The 22,744-nt window shown below is 44.5% G+C and overlaps 1 protein-coding gene across 1 annotated transcript in view; it reads left to right on the plus strand.

Annotated features, from left to right (window-relative positions):
• The window catches only part of ATRN (attractin), a gene marked incomplete at its 5' end in the record, with an annotated part of 175,113 nt that overhangs the window by 51,387 nt on the left and 100,982 nt on the right, over window positions 1-22,744 (plus strand). Inside the window, 7 exons of the mRNA XM_080343966.1 lie at window positions 5,853-5,981; window positions 9,074-9,279; window positions 11,272-11,440; window positions 12,738-12,828; window positions 16,139-16,382; window positions 17,786-17,969; window positions 20,597-20,751. Coding sequence (XP_080200092.1) covers window positions 5,853-5,981; window positions 9,074-9,279; window positions 11,272-11,440; window positions 12,738-12,828; window positions 16,139-16,382; window positions 17,786-17,969; window positions 20,597-20,751 — 1,178 coding nt within the window. The remainder of the gene's footprint in view (window positions 1-5,852; window positions 5,982-9,073; window positions 9,280-11,271; window positions 11,441-12,737; window positions 12,829-16,138; window positions 16,383-17,785; window positions 17,970-20,596; window positions 20,752-22,744) is intronic.

Below are 22,744 nucleotides of genomic sequence, written 5' to 3' on the forward strand. Positions count from 1 at the left end.
TAAAGAAGAAAAATCAGTGTGAGGAGCAAATGTATTTGGCATTTTGTTGGAAATGTACCCACTGAATGATGTTCCCCTGTTTACATGGACTCGTGAACCTGTTGCTGGGCCAGTCGAGAACTGATTAATCAAAATGTCTCTATGGTGCAAAGTCAGATTTCATTGGGAGATGTAAATGCATTGTATCAAAGTTGCTTTTGTTCACTAAACCTGTAATCCCCTCCTAAAACGTCAAATCATTGTGACAAGGTGGACAAAGAGAGTTTCTATTTTAGAGGTTTGAAAGGATAAATCCTCCGGAGTTAAACTGAGGCCTATAAAGGAAGTTTCCTCCGGAGTTAAATTGAGGCCTATAAAGGAAGTTTAGAGCACCTTTTCTCTTAAACTCTTTCTGATGCACTGAGGAATAAAAATCTGATTTTTGTTTTATTAATTCAAATATCCTCTCCTGAACTTTGCAGGTATTAAACAGCCAACAGGCTTTAGGTTTTAAAACATGAAAAAGCATTCACAACGTGGCCAATACCATCGGCTGTCTCTCCAGGACTAGATACTAAAATAATTCCTTAACTTTTCAAGTATTTCTTCACCGTAACGGCAGAAAAAAGGTGTTATTTCTTTTGAGTCAGTCTTCGTTCTCTTGAAATGCATTTTTTAAACTCACTGACATAATCATTAAAATTTACCGGATGGCTCATGAGACACGTTTTAATATGTTTATGGTTTGTCCTTGTTTTGCTGTTTCTGGAAGGAAGAACATCACTTAAGAACTGAGGAGGTTTTTGGGGTGAATTCCCTCGATCTGGATGGCTTTGCGGGCTCTCAGTAACGAGTCTCTTTTTATTTTTATAAGCATCATTGTAATTGATTTGTTTCCTTAATAGTCTATGTCTGGAAGTCATCTTGCTGCACAAGAATCTTAGCTTTGCCTTTAAGAAAACCAATTTGAGATGTATCCTTATTTTAACCCTCCTCTTCTCCCTTTATTATTTTTGGCATTGATTTATTTGTAGTCTCTTGTGATTTCTATTTTTGCTTTGTTTATTATTTGTTTATGACTCTTGAGTACGGCACACAGACTGTTTTTTAAGGAAGAAACGGTGTTGTTTCCCATACGTGTGTGTCCACGTGGGTCTAAGAGATAAGAGAACAGTTTCTCATTGCATTTTGATAGATTGAGAAGCCAATGTACTACCAGTGCTTTGGTATCATTATCTTTTCGGTTCTCTGTGATCTGTACTCTGTATTTTCTCCCTTTTTTGACTGTTTTCTGCTCCCTTGAGCTCCTTGTGCTTTTGATCTCTGCTGAACTGGCAGCTTGTGTCCCAGGAGAAAATGATGACTTCACCATCTCCCCGATGCTCGCATAGCAAATCGAGGAGAAATAAGAGAGGAGATACCTTGTGTTTTAAATAATTCCCATTTTCCTAGGGTGTAGATCAAGTGGTGTGCAGGCGATAGAGGAATCGGCTCTTCTGGATGTTGTTTTTCACTCTGCCGCTGACTTTACAGAATCGGCTGGGTTGGAAAAGCCCTCAGAGATCATCAAGTCCAACCCTTGGTCCAACTCCAGCCCATTGACTAGATCATGGCACTAAGTGCCATGGCCAATCTCAGTTTACAAACCTCCAGGGCCGGTGAGTCCAGCACCTCCCTGGGCAGCCATTCCAATGCCTGACCACTCTCTCTGCACAGAATTGCTTTCTAATCTCCAGCCTCAATTTCCCCTGGCAGAGTTGAAGCCCATGGCCCCTTGTCCTATTGCGAACTGCAAATCCAGCGTAGGAAAAATAGAAGTTATTTCAGGGCAAAACAGAGGTTTGCCTTTCAACGCCAAAGAAATAGTGTCAGTGGAGAGCGTAGCTGAGTAGGAGTATTTATTTGCTTTGGAGTAGTGATGATTGCGAAATGTTTTGAAACCTTATTAAAAGAACTCGAAGCGGTACATTGTGCAATAGGCTCATCTTGGCCTGAGTCGAGTTTCTGAGACGTTCTGGGTTGTAGTTTAAAGGAAGTTTTGCATAATCCTCCATCATTCTCATTCTGCCTATTGGATTGCTTTTATTCCATGGCAGATCATTTGAATTCTGGTTGTGGTGGTTTATTCCAAGTGGTGCTGTGCACGGAGTTTTTGACCTTTCAAGGGCCTGATCTTTATCGTTGTGTTGTGTTCTTTTCATGGCTTTCTCGGAACAAAATGACAACCCATCTATTGAAGTTTCATCAGGCTGTTTTAAAATTGTGTAGGTGGGATAATGGCCTTTTTAGTGTATCTACATACAAGTCATCAGAAAAAGATGGACAGAAAGGAGCAAATGGTGAGAGCATCTGCTCCAAAGGTACCTGCGTTCTCCGCAAATAAATCCCAAAATTGAGATTTCTAAGGGAAAACAAATAATTGTCCTGTGCTAATCCTTTTATTATTATTAGGAAAGGTTATAGGGGGGGATTTTTGTCTTTTCAACACCACTGTTCTCTCTGTACTTCTATTCTTTGCTGCTGTTATTTTCCCTTGCCAGGGCCTTCCAGTTATCAGTGACAAACATAATATCAGTAATAAGTGCTGCAAGAATAAGACCAAATAAGAATAAGCCAGGACAAAGGAATTTTGTCTTGTCCCTGAGCTGCAGTTTGCTGAATCTGGGCAGGAACAGCCCCAGGTTCCAGTGTAAGTTGGGGAATGAACTATTAGAGAGCAGCGTAGGGGAAAGGGACCTGGGGGTCCTGGGGACAGCAGGGTGACCATGAGCCAGCACTGGGCCCTTGTGGCTAGGAAGCCAATCGTACCTGGGGTGGGTTAGAAGGGGGTGGTCAGTAGGTCAGAGAGGTTCTCCTGCCCCTCTGCTCTGCCCTGGGGAGACCACACCTGGAATCTTGTGTCCAGTTGTGGCCCCTCAGTTCCAGCAGGACAGGGAACTGCTGCAGAGAGTCCAGTGCAGCCACCAAGATGCTGCAGGGAGTGGAGCATCTCCCGTGTGAGGAAAGGCTGAGGGAGCTGGGGCTCTGGAGCTGGACAAGAGGACACTGAGGGGGGACTCATTCATGGGGATCAATATGGAAAGGGGCAGTGTCAGGAGGATGGAGCCAGGCTCTGCTGGTGACAACCAGTGACAGGACAAGGGGTAATGGGTACAAACTGGAACATAAGAGGTTCCACTTAAATTTGAGAAGAAACTTGTTGGGGTGAGGGTGGCAGAGCCTGGCCCAGGCTGCCCAGGGGGTTGTGGAGTCTCCTTCTGTGCAGACATTCCAACCCGCCTGGACACCTTCCTGTGTAACCTCATCTGGGTGTTCCTGCTCCATGGGGGGATTGCACTGGATGAGCTTTCCAGGGCCCTTCAACCCCTGACATTCTGGGATTCTCTTAATTATCTTCAGATGCCTGTTTTCCTGTGATGTGGACACAACACCCCTCAGTTTGCATTGCAAAGGAAAACCGTGAACCAAATATTAGTAGCACAAAGTTGATTAGACTTTTTGTTCTTTGCTTTTGTGGGAGACTTTTGGGAGACATGATGATCAGGTCAGAAGGCGCCAGCTTTGGAGTGACGCAGGCAGCTGTTACACGTGGAGAAAAACACTCTGAATTTTCACTTTTAATCCCTTATCCTTGAGATCTGAAAGAAGAGAAGAAACCATTTGGCTTTCTCACAAGGAAATATTTATTGAGCTTCGTGTCAGCAAATGCACTGGGGTTGTTTAGCCAAAACATGGGATCACGTTACTGCGTTTTTATGGCCTGTTGGTAAAATAAAGGGTGTATTTTTGTCCACAACAAAACTTGATGTACAGGAAGGGCTGTTGTACAGTTTGCCAACCTACCCTGCCGCAGGTAACACGTTAATCTGTTAATCTTACTGCAAATATCACCGATTTATACAGCAAAAGCCTTTGGAAAGGATCCCTGGGTTATCCCACCCGATTGTACGGTGGGGACAGGCAAATTCAGGCCACACAAAAGGGCTCTGAATGGGTTGCTGGGGATGGCTGTGAGTGTTTTCCTGGGGTGTACAAACTCCTTCATCCCGTCCTAGGAACCGCTTTCTAACGCTTTCTGTTCTGAATAGGTCTGAAAAGAGGAAAAGTTCTTTTCAGAGGGGGGGAAATTCTTTTCATCGCTGCTTTTCAGTCGATGGATCTCGGATATTCAGCATTCGCGGGGCACGAAACTGGATCCCTGCCCGACACGCTTGGGCTTGGAGTCTCCTTGTCAAAAAGCTTCATCTTAACCCTCGAAAATAAAACTGAAATTGGGGAAAAAAGATGATTCCCTACAAGCAAATAACAGCTGACTGTGAATACGACATGATAGACAATGCACTTTGCTTAGATAGAGACTTTTAAAAGCATCAATTCGACAGATTTCAATTTTAAACCTGCCCTTGTGTCTTTAGTATGAGGGAGGAATTGACTTGTTGTCAGGCTTCTGTTAAAAGAAGAATAAATATTTCAGGTACAAACTGTTTTGTGCAATAGGTAAGGAGGTAGTTACTCCTTTGTTTAGTCTCCTTTTCAGCTTTATTCCAGGTATTTTGGCAGATCATTATAGAAATCTGTAATATAGCGTAAATTGTCTTGCCCACCATCCTCCCTTCCCTCCACCAGCCCTGGGAAACTAAAAGGCTGGAGGGTGTTGCAGAACCTGGAGAGTTATAGAGAAACAACCAGAAGCCTGAAGCGATGAATGAGGTGGGAATAGTGAGCAAATTTAGGCCAGAAAAGACAATAAATGTGGATGTGATGAGTTGGATGGAGCTTTATAATAAAGAGTGGGTGGTAGGAAGGTGGTGAGTAAAGGCCATTTGTAAAGCCCAAGAGGCAGCGGTGGATGAGGCAACAAATATAAAGCAAGCGTAATAAGTCCTTTCTCCACCATTGCAGGGTTAAATTGTTGGCCTCCCTGCTGCAGATTTTCCAGGTGAAACGGGTATAAAATGGTTGAGAAATGAATTTAGAAGCCTGGATGAATGGTTTATTTCAATAGACTGGTTTGGGTGCGTTCTCCAGGTCAAAGCACCTGACGTGCGGGTGTCTGCAAGCCGGATAACATGTCACCAAAATGCTCCGTATTTGCTTTATTTGGGAGATATTGAGCTCAACAGCGGTTTAGTTTGGCTTGGGACAGCAGGTTTTATGCTTTTGGGACACATTAATTCCTGTTTTAAAACGGTCTTATATGAAATACAACCAGCTGCAGCACTGGCAGCACATGCCAACTTGTTTTGGGAATGGGTCCTGTTTAAATCACAGCAAAATAACACGGGAGGGGAAGTAGGTGTTTGATAAGAATAACGGGAATTCTAGGCAGCTTCAGGTTTACTCCGGTTAAACACTTTTAAGATATTTATCTTTCAGAAGAGCCAAGTTGATTATTTTGGGGTTTTCTATTTGTATTCGTTTCTGTGGCCGTTTCTTGTTGTGTATGTTGAGGGCAGCGGAAATGCTGCTCTCAATAGCCTTACTATCCTCATTTATCTGCACTCCTTGGTCGGTGACACTGTCACTATATTGCAGATAATTAAGCCAAGCAGGAGGATTTGGTAAAGTCATCCCTAAAGAACGTGGTTTTATCTTTGAGCGGGACTTGAGGGCTCTTACGCCTTTGAGAACGGGGTTGGTTTGTATTTGTACTCACAATGCCGAGACGTTTTGTGACTATTTTAAGGAGTTCTGTTGAAATAAATCAACCTGTGCTATGAAAACACCCCTCGCACAAATTCATTCTACTTCCAGTAGATGCAAAGCTTGAATTTCAATTATTTATTGTAATACCCATGCGCTTATTATTGTTTCTCTCCCTTTTATTTCACTTCTAACATAGTTTTGTGTGTTGTTCTGTTGTTCTTTTCCAGTGGTCTCATTGTTCCCGAGAAAGACAGCAACGAAACAGTACCAGAAGTTGTAGCTACTTCTGGATATGCCCTTCTGCATTTCTTCAGTGACGCTGCCTACAATTTAACAGGCTTCAACATCACATATAAGTAAGTAGTGCTGCTCCCAAGTGACGCTGCAGGTTGAGCAAAAGGAGCTTTCCTCTTTTCTCAGTTTTATCTTGAAATAAGCAGCTGCCATTATGAATAGACGCTTCCATTTAGATCTTTACCTTTATTATACCCTTGCAACGGCTGATAACTGTAACACGCTCGACGTTAACTTCAGATGTCAATTGTAAGTGCAGGCAAATATTTGCTGGAAAAGACGTATTTATTTTATGCTATTAGACTTATTTGATTGCTTTCAGTCAACCAGAAGTGATGCCTTTTGTGCAGGTGGGTGCCCTTATGCATTCTACAGAGATATTTCTACACAAACACACTTGTTGCACAAGCCCACGTGTCTCAATTGGAACACTGGTCTGTACCTGTTCTTGAGGATCCTCAAGCAGTTTTCTTCAGGATGCTCATTCTTATTCTTGGATTGAATCACTGAATCTGGCTCCTTTTTAGTCTGGAATGCTTTTATTATGTTCTTTGGTTCATATTTGAAATATTATGCGTGGGTGCTTTCTAACAGCCCTCATTGGTAAGCTTTTTAAAAATGATTCTGTATGACTCCCTAATTCATCGGCTGCTCTTAGGAAGGTTTTGTTTTGAAGTAAATGATCTTGGTCTGGACACACCGGCAGAAATGGAATTTTTTTGCTCCTACACATACAATTTATGTTTGTGCTGCCATGGGAGATTTTAATTGGGGTGTAACTTGCAGAAATTCTCACTTTTCAAAAAAATGAGCTGCAAAATCCTCGGGCATAACCAACTTTTTTGCTAAAGTTGAAAGTTTTCCTTACGATGAGGTGCTTAGTTTTTGAATATCCCAGAATCCCAGAGTGTCAGGGGTTGAAGGGCCCTGGAAAGCTCATCCAGTGCAGTCCCCCCATGGAGCAGGAACACCCAAATGAGGTTACACAGGAAGGTGTCCAGGCGGGTTGGAATGTCTGCAGAGAAGGAGACTCCACAACCCCCCTGGGCAGCCTGGGCCAGGCTCTGCCACCCTCACCCCCAACAAGTTTCTTCTCAAATTTAAGTGGAACCTCCTGTGTTCCAGTTTGCACCCATTGCCCCTTGTCCTGTCACTGGTTGTCACCAGAAGAGCCTGGCTCCATCCTCCTGACACTCCCCCTTTCCATATTGATCCCCAGGAATGAGTCCCCCCTCAGTGTCCTCTTGTCCAGCTCCAGAGCCCCAGCTCCCTCAGCCTTTCCTCACACGGGAGATGCTCCACTCCCTTAATCATACTATATTAGTCTTGGTGCTTTCATCCTCCATACACTGTGGATTTGTTGAAAAATATGGAACATCCAGCAACCCTTGAAAGCTCCAGAAGAAAATAAGGAGCCTTTGCAAAGTTACTTGAAACAACAGCTGATAACATAAACCATGACACCATCTACTGCCAGCTGTCAGTATTGCACCGTCACAATACAAAGGAGACGTTCTCTTAAATAATAACTTGCCTTTTTAAAGTTCCTTTAAGGTATTTTCATATTTCTTTAACTCTTCAGTTTCTCTTTTCAAACAGTTTTTAGGTACTATTTTGTGTTTTGTTTCTTCTGTTGTTAGGTTTCCTTCTACAGTTTTGCGAAGAGTAGGTAAAAGGGGATATTTATTTCTTCTCAGTTTAACAGTCTTTATAGTTACTACAGGACGTAGTTACTCAATAGAGTAGGGGAAAGGGACCTGGGGGTCCTGGGGACAGCAGGGTGACCATGAGCCAGCACTGGGCCCTTGTGGCCAGGAAGCCAATGGGACCTGGGGTGGGTTAGAAGGGGGTGGTCAGTAGGTCAGAGAGGTTCTCCTGCCCCTCTGCTCTGCCCTGGGGAGACCACACCTGGAATCTTGTGTCCAGTTGTGGCCCCTCAGTTCCAGCAGGACAGGGAACTGCTGCAGAGAGTCCAGCGCAGCCACCAAGATGCTGCAGGGAGTGGAGCATCTCCCGTGTGAGGAAAGGCTGAGGGAGCTGGGGCTCTGCAGCTGGACAAGAGGACACTGAGGGGGGACTCATTCCTGGGGATCAATATGGAAAGGGGGAGTGTCAGGAGGATGGAGCCAGGCTCTTCTGGTGACAACCAGTGACAGGACAAGGGGTAGTGGGTGCAAACTGGAGCACAAAAGGTTCCACTTAAATTTGAGAAGAAACTTGTTTGGGGTGAGGGTGGCAGAGCCTGGCCCAGGCTGCCCAGGGGGGTTGTGGAGTCTCCTTCTGTGCAGACATTCCAACCCGCCTGGACACCTTCCTGTGTAACCTCATCTGGGTGTTCCTGCTCCATGGGGGGATTGCACTGGATGAGCTTTCCAGGGCCCTTCAACCCCTGACATTCTGGGATTTTGTGGGACACTTGTGAAATTATGGTCTCAGTGCCAATGAATCCACCTGTGAGAATATGGGGTCGCAATCCATGTGTGGGTTCTACCAGTTGATACAGAGGCCAAAATGGGAATTTGGAAATTAATAGCGTCACAGAATAGTTTGGGTTGGAAGGAACCTTCAAAGTCATCCAGTCCAACCCCAAACAAGTCTCTGAATTTGGATCTTCACCACAGTTGTAGCTGGTTTTGCCTCAGCTGCATTACAGATATAAAATCAGAAATGATTCGAAACAGGCACATCTTTGGCTCGGGGTTCATCTCAAGCGTGTTCCCTTGGTGAGCAGATCCCAGAAAAGCACTTAACTGGGAGTAGTTTAAGTTTAAATTGCACAGACACCGCAAAAGCCTTAAGCACTGATTAAATTCTTTGCTTCCTGTTGGGTGTTTTAAGGCAATTTGTTTGCATTACAAATGGCTAAAAATCATATCAATGATTTTTTGGGGGAGTTGTAAGTTTAACACATTAAATGAGGCAGCTCCGTAGATGGTGAACAGAGGACAAATCTCTCCAGGTCCATCACATCAGGTTGTATCACAGTATCACAGTATGTTTGGGATTGGAAGGGACCTCAAAAGATCATGTAGTTGCTTTGCTCGTTAACAGACAGCCAGATTAACTTTTGATCAGCATCACTCTTTGTTAATTAGCAGCACGGCTTGGGAATTTGCTTCATTACTGACAAACCTTTTTTCCCTCATGTTTGCAGTTTCAATATGTGTCCCAATAATTGCTCCGGCCGAGGAGAGTGCAGGCTCAACAACAGCAGCAACGCTCTGGAATGTGAATGTGCCAAGTATTGGAAGGGAGAAGCTTGTGATATCCCCTACTGCACAGAGGATTGCGGGGCACCCGAGAGAGGGTTCTGCAGCTTCAATGACACCAAGGCCTGTGTGTGCTCTGCTGGCTGGCAAGGTGAGTCTCCTGCTTAATACAGACAAGCTCTTGGTGCCTTTGCTGTGGCTCTTGCAGTTTATTTGGGAGTATTTGAGGAATGTTCTGCTTGAGAGATATTAGGGTTTTGACTGGAAACGGCGAATCGACCTTTTTATATCAAGTGATCATACTTCATTTGTAAGAAATGCTTTTAAAAGCAGCTGTGCTACCATACAGAGCAGTACTGACCTGCAGTGTGCTGGCATTGGGTTGAAACTTGTTCCTGTGCTCCTAGAGCAAATTTGAGCCTGGTGGCTGGAGTCAGTCTGTCTGAACACACAAAATGTTCTCATGTCCATATATGCTCATCAGCCATAGAATAGTTTTGATTGGAAAAGACCCTCAAGATGATCGAGTCCTTATCACTCTCTAGAACTACCTGCAGGGCAGTTCTAGCCAGGTGGGGATTGGGCTCTTCTCCCAGGCATCAGCAATAGGACAAGGGGCCATGGGCTTCAACTCTGCCAGGGGAAATTTAGGCTGGCGATTAGAAAGCAATTCTGTGCAGAGAGAGTGGTCAGGCATTGGAATGGCTGCCCAGGGAGGTGCTGGACTCACCGGCCCTGGAGGTTTTGAAACTGAGATTGGCCATGGCACTTAGTGCCATGATCTAGTCAATGGACTGGAGTTGGACCAAGGGTTGGACTGGATGATCTCTGAGGTCTTTTCCAACCCAGTCCCTTCTGTGATTCTGTGAACCATAACCCACCCCTGGCACTGCCCCATGTCCTGAGAACCTCATGTCCATCTGTCCAGCCCTCCAGGGATGGTGACTCCAGCACTGCCCTGGGCAGCCTGTTCCAATGCCCCACAGCCTTTTGGGGAAGAAATTGTTCCCCACATCCAACCTCAACCTCCCCTGGTGCAACTTGAGGCCGTTTCCTCTGCTCCTGGTGCTTGTTCCTGGGGAGCAGAGCCCGACCCCCCCGGCTCCAAGCTCCTCTCCATGTCAGTCTTAGCAACAGTTTGCACCAAACATACATATTTTCTTTGCAAAGACACACTGACCTGGAAGAATTAGTCTTATATGAAATACAACCAGCTGCAGCACTGACAGCACCTGCTACCACCGCTCAGCTGTGCTGCAAAACCAGAGTGTTAGGAGAGAATTCAGGTGAGCAAAATGGAGGAGAACGCAGCCAGTTCTGAGGTTGGCACATGTGCCTCTCGGATAGAAAACCAGTCACATGTAATATAATTCAGGACTGGAAGACCATGTCCCCTTGTTCAGTGTGGCCTGATGCTGTTCTGCAGTCTGGTTGTGCACTGACAGAGAAGCTGCTTTGCTCTTTGTGTTTTTCCTCTGTCTTCAATTTCTTTCTATACCAAAACAACTCACTAAAAAGAAAACAAACCCAAAAGCCCCAAAAACAAATCATAGCAGAATGAGATGAAAGTTACTTTCCTATTCTGAAGGTTTTTTTGCATCTGGAAACAGACACTCTGCCTCAAAAACCAGGAGTTTCAGGGTGATAAATGACATTCCAGTCTCCTTTCCTGAACTGGAGATTATTGCTGATAGAAACTCTTAAGAATGAGGAGACGTTGTCTGTTCTGGCCAAGACCTTATCTCTGTTACACAGTGATTCACTTTTAGGACTTGCCTAAAGGCTGTTTTGATAAACCTGTTCCCTTTCCAAGGCTCGAGCCTCTTCAGCAGATTCTGTGTTCTCTGTAGTAACCGTGTCCGTGTGGATTGTTCATGGAGAGAAGGGAGAGCAGCAGAAATACAGGAACAAAGGGGACAACTCACAAAAGGGTGTTGCTGAGAAGGGGAGGAATGAAAACAGGAAAGCAAGCTGGAGACCCTTGGGGTTTTGCTGAGCAGATCTGAAGCTTTCGCAGGTTGTGTTGGCGCTTTTGTGGGCACGTGGTAGATAGAGAACATCTTCATAATGTGGGGTGGGAAGGGATCTGCACCGTGCCCCTGAAATACAATCAACTTTACTTTTTCAAACCTTATTTTCCTAGGTCCTGGCTGTTCAATTCCCGTTCCTGCAAACCAGTCATTTTGGACCCGGGAGGAATATTCTCTTCCCAAACTTCCTAGAGCGTCTCACAAAACCGTGATCCATGACAACAAAATGTGGATCGTTGGAGGCTATGTCTTCAATCATTCTGACTCTCAAAAGGTTTTAGCGTGAGTATAAACCTAGATAATAAACTCTAAGGAGAGGAACTTAGATTTGAGAAGCACTTTTAGAAAGTGCCGCCCGACTGCGTTCCATCTCCATTGGAAAACAGCAGTAAGAGAAACTTGAGATGTAGGAAAACGCTGCTAATTTTGGAAAAGTGAAAGCGTGATGTTCCTGATGTTCAGTGTATTTTGGATTTATCTGCTTCTGACAGCATTTGACCATTCCTTGGTTATTTCCAGACTCGCTTCTAAATTATATCTGGCCTCGTATTCAGAGAGGGCAGTTTTGCTGCTGTGTTATTATCCCTTCCTTATATCTGTGTGACTTGAGAGCACGTGGCTCGTTAATGAATACATACTGATTACTGTGGGTGTTTGTGCATGGTGGATGGGATACCAAGCAGGGAGTGGCATTTCAGATGATGACATTTATGCAATTAGTTGAGGAGATTTAACAGGAATTAAGATATCGGATGATAATTGTGTACCTCATGCAAATCCCCCATAAAAAACCATTTCAGGCTTCCTCTTGAACTTGATAATGTTTAGGCAGATCTAGGCAAAAGCTGGATGTTTTCCCCAGGGTTTCTTGTATAACTGGCTTTCCTGGACCTAAGTGAGAGCTCTGTGTTCTGCACTCACCTCCAGAGCTACTAATTCTTACAGGGGAACTTAAAAACCAGCTGAAAATGAACGTTTAATTGTAGAACATTTGCTGATTACATGCACAGTTTACTCTTTCTAAGTCACGTCTGATTTATCCACCAACAGGCACAACTTCCTCAGAGGTAATTGTATCTGATAAGGCTGTGAGCTTGGCGAGTGTACTTCATTCCTTTATCTCAAAAGCCACAGGGCATTTTCAGGGCAGAGGGTTTATCTCGTTTCAAGTTCACAGAAGAAATAAGATGGGATGACAAAGACTTAATTAAAAAGTGCCTTTTAAACACTGGCAGGTTGTTGGGGTTTTTTCTAAGCAAGTAGTTGGAACTTAGGGGAGCTTAGTGTAAACTTTTGCTGCTCTTTTGGGTGGATCAAGTTGTCATAGTGTAATAGACAACACATTAACTCTTGGTTTTGCATGAGGAAGAAAACTCAGGGTAAAGCAAATCAATATGTGAATGTTAAATAACAGAGCAGGCTTGACTGGATTTTTTAATCCATAAGTGCTTAGTCCATGGCAAAATCTTGGTAGGACTTCTGTTAAATAATTTCCCACAAATCCCGGAAAGGACAAGCAATAATTTTCTCAACTTTATTATCGACTTCTCTGACAATTAATTCAATTTTTCTGACGCAGGTATGATCTTATTTCTGAAGAGTGGCTCCCACTGCAGAACACTGTGAACTCAGTAGAGATGAGATACGGTCACTCGCTGGCGTTGCATAAGGTGAGTTCTGTGCTGCAGACTCCTTTCCCAGCTGATTTTCCTCTTCCTTGCCCCTACACCCACCACTTTCCGCAGATGGGTTTTGCATTGGGAGTGTTTCTCAGTCAAAGGCTTCTCCGTGGTCAGCCCAGTCTGTGTATTGGTACTCCAGGGAATCCTTGGACTGGTGGTCCAGCATAGGGCAACAAAGATGCTGAAGGGAGTGGAACATCTCCCGTGTGAGGAAAGGCTGAGGGAGCTGGGGCTCTGGAGCTGGACAAGAGGACACTGAGGGGGGACTCATTCATGTTTACAAATGTATAAAGGGTGAGTGTCAGGAGGATGGAGCCAGGCTCTTCTCGGTGACAACCAATGACAGGACAAGGGGTAATGGGTACAAACTGGAACACAGGAGGTTCCACTTAAATTTGAGAAGAAACTTGTTTGGGGTGAGGGTGGCAGAGCCTGGCCCAGGCTGCCCAGGGGGGTTGTGGAGTCTCCTTCTGTGCAGACATTCCAACCCGCCTGGACACCTTCCTGTGTAACCTCATCTGGGTGTTCCTGCTCCATGGGGGGATTGCACTGGATGAGCTTTCCAGGTCCCTTCAACCCCTGACATTCTGCGATTCTGTGATTCTGGTATCCTCAGAAATCTGCAGCGCCTTGGCTTGTGTGTTCCTTCTTTGCCCTTTTCTCAGAGATTTTAAGGCTGAGGTCGGTGAGTTCATTATTTCCTTCTTCAAGTCCATGCTTGCAAGACATACCCGACAGCTACAGTTTGCTGGAATTCATCTGATTCCTCAATTGCCGTTTGTAGACCATATAAATATTTTTATGAGCTCTGTTGTCCAAAGCACCGAAGCAGAGCTGGTGAGTTTAGGGATTTTTGGAGCCTGCTCTTCTTCTGCAGTAGATTCATCAATCTGTTCTTCCAGCATCTGAAACAACAAGTGGATCTAACTGTTGCTCACCCCGTTTCTCACCCGCATGCCTTGCTGTGGGCGCGGGCCACGTCAGAGCAGAACGGCCAAATCGCTGAGAAGGAAATGAGCTAATCCTTTACTGACCTTTTGGGTTTGGAATTTTAATTAGCTCATCACAGTGCAAGCTTATATCAAGCGTAATTATGAACACTTGAAAGACTCACACAGCGCCGTTCACAAACAGAACACTTGAAGAACCTCAGAAGGATGGAAATTCCTACCTGCGAGGGCTCGATGCTTATTCTGCAAATAAATAAGTGAGTTTACTGTCAGTGACGGGCAGTGGTTCTCAGGAATTTCCCAAGAAGCACCAGCTGTAGTAGAGAATTTCCCTTTCCAAGGTTGCTGTGTTTTCAGTAGGGAAACAGGGCCCCACTGCACACTTCGGTGGATTTGTGGCTGATTCTGAGATACCCAGAGAATCACAGAATCGTTTTGGTTGGAAAAGACCCTCAAGATCATCGAGTGAAACCACTAACCTAACACTGTCACTAAACCATGTTCATAAGAACCTCTTCTATGTGCCTTTTAAACACCTCCACAAAGGAAACTGGATAGAGTTTTGGAACTTAGTTCTTACAGGATGATTAATAAAACCCTGTCTAACTATTCTGGCTCCCTTCTTTCCAAAGGGTCCTTGTTTTCTGTCAGTGCATTAATCTGGAAGACAAAGGTTTTCGTGTATAGACACAGAGGCGTTTCCATCAAAACTGGCTTTATTCCTGGCTATCTTCTGCTGTTTATATTTGCACACTATGGGAGGGATTCTGCTTGCGTATTACACAGAATCCCAGCCTAATTGAGGTTGAAGAGACCTCTGGAGATCATCCAGTCCAACCCACCTGCTCACGCAGGGTCACCAGAGCAGATCACACAGGGTCATGTCCAAGTGGGTTTGAATGTCTCAGAGAAGGAGACTCCACAACCTCTCTGGGCAGCCTGGGCCGGGTTCTGGCACCTCACAGGAAACAAGTTTCTCCCCATATTCAGATGGAACCTCCTATGTTTCAGTCTGTGCCCATTGCCCCTCATCCTGTCATTGGGCACCACTGAACAGAGTCTGGTCCATCCTCTTGACACCTACCCTGGAGATATCGATCAGCATTGATGACATCCCCTCTCAGCTTCTTTTCTCCAGACAGAACAGCCCCAGCTCTCTCAGTCTCTCCTCATAAGAAACATTAAATCACCAGACTTCAGGTGCCTCATTTTGGGTTCATCTGGGAGCCTCCGACCTCCATTTCTAGTGGAAACAGACCTAGTCAGTACAGGCAGTGAAATCTGGAGAGCAAGTCAGCTCACCTGAAAGCAGACCCACCTTCCCTGCCTTTCATCAGCTGAGTTCTTCTCCATGCTCCACTATATCTTATATTGAATGCTTAGACACTCAGCAAGCGTGCCAGCCCCTAAATTTTGATGTCTGTCATCTGAAGGTCAGTCCTGCCCCGTGTACCCCTTTCCTCCATACCCTGATATAGGGTGAATTGTGTATTGAAGGTGTTTTGACGTTACCAGCTTGAGTACAAACCTTGGCAGTCGCAATTGCTTTTGTATCAAATGTGAGTGGTGAAAGAGATGAGTTTCTCCTTGAGAGAGGAGAAAAACTTAGACTGAGGGAAAACAGAATGTAATAACTCCATTATTTAGAATCATATAATCATTTTGATTGGAAAAGACCTTTAAGATCATCGAGTCCAACTGTCAACCCACCACGTTCAAGTCTACCTCTACCTCATGTCCTGAGAACCTCATGTCCGTCTGTCCAGCCCTCCAGGGATGGTGACTCCAGCACTGCCCTGGGCAGCCTGTTCCAATGCCCCACAGCCCTTTGGGGAAGAAATTGGTCCCAGATCCAACCTCAACCTCCCCTGGCGCAACTTGAGGCCGTTTCCTCTGCTCCTGGCGCTTGTTCCTGGGGAGCAGAGCCCGACCGCCCCTGGCTCCAAGCTCCTTTCAGGCAGTTCAGAGATCAGAAGGTCTCCCCTCAGCTCCTGTTCTCCAGCTGAACCCCCCAGGTCCCTCAGCCGCTCCATCACACTTGTGCTCCAGCCCCTCACCAGCTCGGTTCTCTTCTCTCCACTCGCTCCAGCACCTCAAGCTCTTTCTTGGTGTGAGGGGCCCAGAACTGCCCCCAGGATTCGTGGTTTGGCCTCCCCAGGTCCCAGCACAGGGACGGTCGCTGCCCTGGCCCTGCTGGCCACACCAGTGCTGGTACAACCAGGATCCTGGTGGCCTCTTGGCCACATCAACTCATATTCAGCTGTTATCGACCAACACCCCCAGGTCCATATTAGCTCTTTCGTAAATACCAAACTCATTGACCTCATTTTAAACCTCACTTCTTTCAGGATGACATCTACATGTATGGTGGAAAAATCGATGCGACGGGGAATGTGACCAGCCAGCTCTGGGTGTTCCACATTTCCAACCAGACCTGGTCTCAAGCGGTGCCGAAAGCCAAGGAGCAGTACGCTGTTGTCGGCCACTCGGCGCACATCGTCACCCTGAAGGACAACAACACCGTCATGCTCGTCATCTTCGGGCACTGCCCTCTGTACGGGTACATCAGCAACGTCCAGGAATACAACCTGGGTGAGTGGGGCCCTACCTGCCATTCACTTCAATTTTAATTTCTGTTTGAAAATTATTTAAATGATCCACATTCATATAGAAAAACAAAGAGATTTATGTCCTTCTATTTGTATTTACAAGCAGTTCAATCTGACTTCTAGTATTTCCATGGCACAGTGAGCAGGGAGCCATGTGCCTCCAGCTTTGTACAGCTCGTTAGGTCCCAAAGACAAAGAAGCTGTAATTGCAAGACAAAGCACGATAACTGTGGGACAATTAAAATTAATTTTCCTCTCTCCTTCTGACAAACCAAACACTTTTGTAATTAGTTTTTATATCTTGCGAATACAAGAATGGCTCTAACAATTCAAACCAAGTATCCACTTAAGCTTGTGCCCAGTAGCAAGCAACTGGGGGAACAGACAGTGGATTTCTAGACTCCCATATCTCTATTATGATCCGTTCCCCATGTTTCTGGGAATAGTCCAAACTCTGATTTAGGAACGAGAGATTTCCAGTATCGTCAATGAAGTGTAGGAGGCTCTCCAGGTGAACTGAACTTGTAATTTAGCAGCTCTGAAATGCCCTTCTGGGGTCACATCCCTTTGCTCCACTGACCAGGCAGAGAACAGAGTTAATCCCATGAAGTTCACAACGTCAGTTATTGTCAGAAATAGTGACCTGACCTTCGCTCATCCTGATCCAGAGAATCTACTGCAGAAAACTACAGAAAACCAGGACATGTGGGGCAGTGATTTGTTTTTCTACTCTTGTATTTTTCCCACGTGTGGTCTTGCAGGATGCTAAATCCCTTTGCCTTTTGCGTTCCTGATCTGCCGTGCAATTAGGAAACCTGTGTAGGGTTTCATTCTGCGCTTGCTCCGCAGATTTGGTGTATAATTTGGCATTTTTATTGCAGTTGCCATTATATTATGTCTAGAGCGCTTCAAACCAATGTTATTTTAGTGAGTGAGATACAGGGCCATTAATCACGTATTAGTTTTTAACTGCAGTGTTCTTCACAGTCATACTTAATTTGGCTTCAGTGCTGTCTGGCTTTATATATATATAAAATAAAAGCGCTCTTGGGTGCCATTTCAAATCAAGCCATGGTGCTGGCATTTTCATGTCATTGAAATGCAGTATATATTATTTCTGTGCTTTTTATGTCTCATTTACTTAGCCTGTCTGCAAAATATAATGTGACTGTAGAAGAAATGTTTCTGCTCTACTTAAAAATACTCGACAATACTTCTCGACAACAAACTCCTTGAAAAGGAATATTTTTGGAGATGAAGTGATAGAGACAGTGTCTAGATCAGAGTCAAGGGAAACCCAGTTTGTTTCCCCAGCAGATTTGTCGATAAGTTATTATTGAAGATAAATTAACCATGTTTTGTCGCTCATATTTTGTCATTTCTCAGACACAAAGACGTGGAGCATTTTACAGACCAGCGGAGCTTTGGTGCAGGGAGGGTACGGTCACAGTAGCGTTTACGACCCAAATACAAGATCAATTTATATCCACGGAGGTTACAAAGCATTCAGTGCCAACAAATACAGGCTAGCGGATGACTTGTACAAATATGAGGTTGATTCCCGTATGTGGTAAGTAGTTCTTCCTCCTATATATCACCCCATTATATTCATTTTTAGTGGACAAAAGATACGGTATTTTTAAGGGTACAGCAGTACAAAGTTACCTCCGTTCGGTATAGACCCTGTGCTCTTGTATCTGTTATTTTTACGTCCCTTTATGAACAGAGAATCACATAATGACATGTAATCAAGGCTGTGAACAAGCCAAGAAATCCATTTTAATTCTGTATTGTTATTCAAGTTGAAATGAAAAATATTCGACGGGGTTTTCTTGCCAGCAGTACAGGCTGCACATGTAAGGGCAGTGACTGCAGTCAAGTGAGCGATAATTCATTCTGCAGTTAAGACCACGGAAGAATTTCTATTATAACCCCATTTTCTTCTGGCTCTGTAACTGCTGCAAACGCTCATTTCTTAAGCTGAAATCTCCTGTGATTTGTTTCTACCCAGAGGCGGCTTTTATTAAAAAGCTGTAGCACAACTTGGAGCAACCAAGTGAAATACATTTTCCTTAATTTCGTGTGTTTCTTGAAGGTTTTTTTAAAGGAGGCAAAAAGCAGACTGATCTTTTGAATGAGCGCATGTAAATTGGACTCATCTTGCCTTTTTATGCGAGTTTAAAATAGTTTGTATTTCTGCAACAGCAGGTTGTGAGTCTATACTGACGAGTCAAGTAACTAATGACTAATTCCCCAAACCTTCCTTCCTGCTCTGTTCTATAATACACCCGGTATTAACCACGCTTCCCTTCTTGCTTCATTTGTTCCTCCGCTTCACCGTGGAGCCGGCAAATCTGCCTGAACAGGCGGAAAGTGTCACAAATGTGACAATGTTCTTCCAAACTGCTGCGGCACCAACTTCCTTTCATCGCGTTTATTATGTCAGTCTCGAGGGAGCTGTTAGACCAGGCGAGCAGCCTCTTGTCTGCTCATCTTTTTTGGGTGTCAATGCTTCCTTTTTTAATTTTTTGCTAATTGAGGCCATCTATCCCTTTTGTGATTTCATGGAAGGGCAAAAAAGCAATCCTATGGTCTTTGTTTTGGCAAACGTCCTTTTCCACATTCCCACCAATGTTTCAATGGGTACGGGCAGAATAACGCTCAGAAAACCCATGTGCTGTGATATCACAGCTCATGCCTTAAGAACAGATCCCTGGTCCGGGTCCTTGATGACTATTTATTTGGGAAATTCTGGGCTTTAGTGCAGCTCTTCTGCAAATTTGGAGTGACAACCTGCGAAAGTGACACCACGCAGATGTGGCCACGTTAGGAATTTCCTGCCATCCCACCCTCTCCAAACAGGGAAATTCTGCAAAGGGCTTGACCCTTTGTGTTCAGTTCTGATTAAAGGTGAGGTCAGTGATGAGTTTAATGATCCTGTGATTTAGTCATGGGCGAAGTGTTGAGTTTTGCAGGTGTTAAGCTGCAGAGCTCCATTGTTGGCAGCTGCATGTATTTCCTTAAAATAAGTGTATTAGTTTTGAGAGACAGTGCCTCATTTGGAAGAATTCTTTAGGTTCCTGTAAAATCATAGTTACTATAAAATATTGCTACTATAAAATATAAAATATTACTATAAAATTTTTTCAGGCAGAAAGGGACCTGGGGGAACTAATGGACAGGAAGCTCAACATGAGCCAACAGTGTGCCCAGGTGGCCAAGAACGCCAATGGTGTCCTGTCCTGTATCAAACCAGCGTGGTCAGCAGGACAAGGGCAGTGATCCTTCCCCTGTGCTCTGCATTGGGGAGGCCACACCTGGAGTGTTGTGTTCAGTTCTGGGCCCCTCAGCTCAGGAAAGAGATTGAAGTGCTGGAGCGGGTCCAGAGAAGAGCAACAAGACTGGGGAAGGGACTTGAACACAAGCCCTATGGGGAGAGGCTGAGGGAGCTGGCCTTGTTTAGTCTGGAGAAGAGGAGGCTCAGAGGTGAGCTCAGCACTCTCTAGAACTACCTGAAGGGCAGTTCTAGCCAGGTGGGGATTGGTCTCATCTCCCAGGCATCAGCAATAGGACAAGGGGCCATGGGCTTCAACTCTGCCAGGGGAAATTGAGGCTGGCTATTAGAAAGCAATTCTGTGCAGAGAGAGTGGTCAGGCATTGGAATGGCTGCCCAGGGAGGTGCTGGACTCACCGGCCCTGGAGGTTTTGAAACTGAGATTGGCCATGGCACTTAGTGCCATGATCTAGTCAATGGGCTGGAGTTGGACCAACGGTTAGACTGGATGATCTCTGAGGGCTTTTTCCAACCCAGTCAATTCTGTGATTCTGTGATTGCAGCATCCATATCACCAGGTTGAGCTCTGATTGTGCTCAAAAATCCAGTTAGTATGAAAACCTGATAATCCCTAAGGAAGGAATTGATTATTTTAAGATATATAGCTTAGGAAAGAGGCTTTTGTAGGTATATTTCTCCTATAAATGGGTAAGCAGATGGGGAGATGAGAGAATGTAATTACAGGAGGAACTGAGCAGTCTGGAAAGGAAGCTGTTAAATATTTCATTAGAAAATGTAGTTAAATACTATCCCCTCTCCTCGTCTCCATGCCCCAAAACCTTCGTCAGCTTGGATTTATGAATTGTTTTGTCTCTGCCAGGTACTGCTCAGTTTGCTTAACACACGTATTTTTATTTCTGAAGGACTATTCTTAAAGACAGTCGATTTTTCCGCTATTTGCACACGGCGGTGATAATGAGCGGAACCATGCTGGTGTTTGGAGGAAACACGCACAACGACACCTCCATGAGCCACGGCGCCAAGTGCTTCTCTTCGGATTTCATGGCGTACGATATTGGTGAGTCCTTGCAGAAATAATAATAATAATAATAATAATAAAAGAAATATTTTTGAGGTATTCCAAAGAGCTGTCTTTGGAATGACTAATTTACATGCTGGCGATATTCTACCAAATGCTACTGAGCACGCTGCAGAGGAATGTGTAATCAGGAGAGGCTCATTAACTTGCTACACGTTTACCAAGCAAATGAGCTGGTGCAGTGATTTCTGGGCAAATACAGCAGCGGTTGTTTGGTCAACAGTTTATACACAACCTTGGGTGTTAAAAATTATTCCTTAAACAGAAAACATGTTGTTCTAGCATCTCGGCTATAAAGCTGTCCTGCTATTTTGAGTGTGATTTAATATCATTTCTCAAAAATGTGGCGTGTTAGGACAGTTACAAGCGCCGTCCACTGCTGAAGCTCAACTTATGTGTTGCTCACTCTTATAACTGAGGGCTGGCTGACTTGTTTGGCTGCGCTGTTTGTAATGTCATTTTGTTTTATATTGATGCTTTATGATCATAAATATCCCCATAAGCACTATTGAACAATAAAGCCAAACAATTAAGATTTTATTTGGAAGGACCGGGTTTTGAATAGCCAGAAGAGGGCAGCATTTATTTGTGAATTTGGAGTCCAGGTGCGTTTAAGAAGATGAAGAGATGAAATTATGTACAAGCAGGTGCATACACATCCATGTAATTCACACTGGAGAAAACCACCGTTCTGTGTTCATAGCGCATTGTGCCTTTTGCTCTCAGAAATCCTTAAATGTGGATTTCCGTGATTGATTCCCTGAAAGAATCACGTCAACCTGATTTCTCAGAGCGATCGTCCACTCCTGGTTTATCAAAGGAACATGCAAGTGAATGGATTTGGTATTAATGAGTCATTTTGCTGACTTAGGGGGATCCTTCCCTTCCGCTCCCTGTGATTTCAAGTCATATCTCTGTGGAATTTATTGTGTGCGCCCAGCTAGGTTTAGTTCTTTTCTCCAAGAATTAAAACGAGGTATTTTGATAGTCATGGACAAAGTAATTTTTTAAAGCTTTGATAGCAATAATGTTAGATTTGTCTTGCTGTCTTCCCCGACTCATTGAACTATTAGGTGTAAAACAAAATTACATTGATTTTTATACTCTGAGGGTGGTGAGAGCCTGGCCCAGGTTGGCCAGAGAGGTGGTGGATGAACCATCCCTGGAGACATCCCAGGCCAGGCTGGACAGGGCTCTGAGCAACCTGAGCTGGTGAAGATGTCCCTGTCATGGCAGGGGGGGCACTGGGGGAGCTGGGAAGGTCTTTCAAGCCGAAATATTCACGGATTCTGTGATTTTTATGGTCATTTTGATTCAGTTTAGTTCCTGTTACATGAAATGAAAGTTATAGTTGGCTTGCCCAACCTTAACCAGTTTTATACTGAGGATTAGAGCTTGCATTGATTGCACACATGACAGGGGTGGGAGATGTTGTGATGCTCTTGGGTACCCGCATTCCTTAGGGCGGATACCCTCAGGCTGTAAAGGGAAAAAAAGGTCCACTTTTTCTATAATTTTCATGGCAGGGCACCTTATCCATGATTTACCTTGTCCTACTGGACCAGGAGCACTCCCAGGACTACGTTGGGTCATTGGCTGATCATCAGTGTCACAGCAGAAACACCAGCTTGGTGGTTCTTCATGCACAATCTCTGCAGGAATTGCATTGAGCACATCAATTTCCATGGGAATAATCACATATAGTGTGAGGTGGTATTGTAAATATGCCACCATAGGTGAATATGGCCATCACAACTTCAATATTAACATGGTTATGGGTTTGTTATCTATCCCTTGATGGTCCAAAGATCAAGCTACCTAGGAGAAAACCAAACAGCAAGGTCAATTGTTACTGACTGTCATCAAAGAAGAGGTTTAATAATTGGCTATCTCAGCATACTGTGAAATTAGAGAGTATCTGGCTAATTTGCTCATTCTTAGCATCTTGTTGGTGTGGGTAATACCTCACTGA

This window comes from Nesoenas mayeri (genome assembly GCF_963082525.1).
Source record: "Nesoenas mayeri genome assembly, chromosome: 4".
NCBI lineage: Eukaryota > Metazoa > Chordata > Aves > Columbiformes > Columbidae > Nesoenas > Nesoenas mayeri.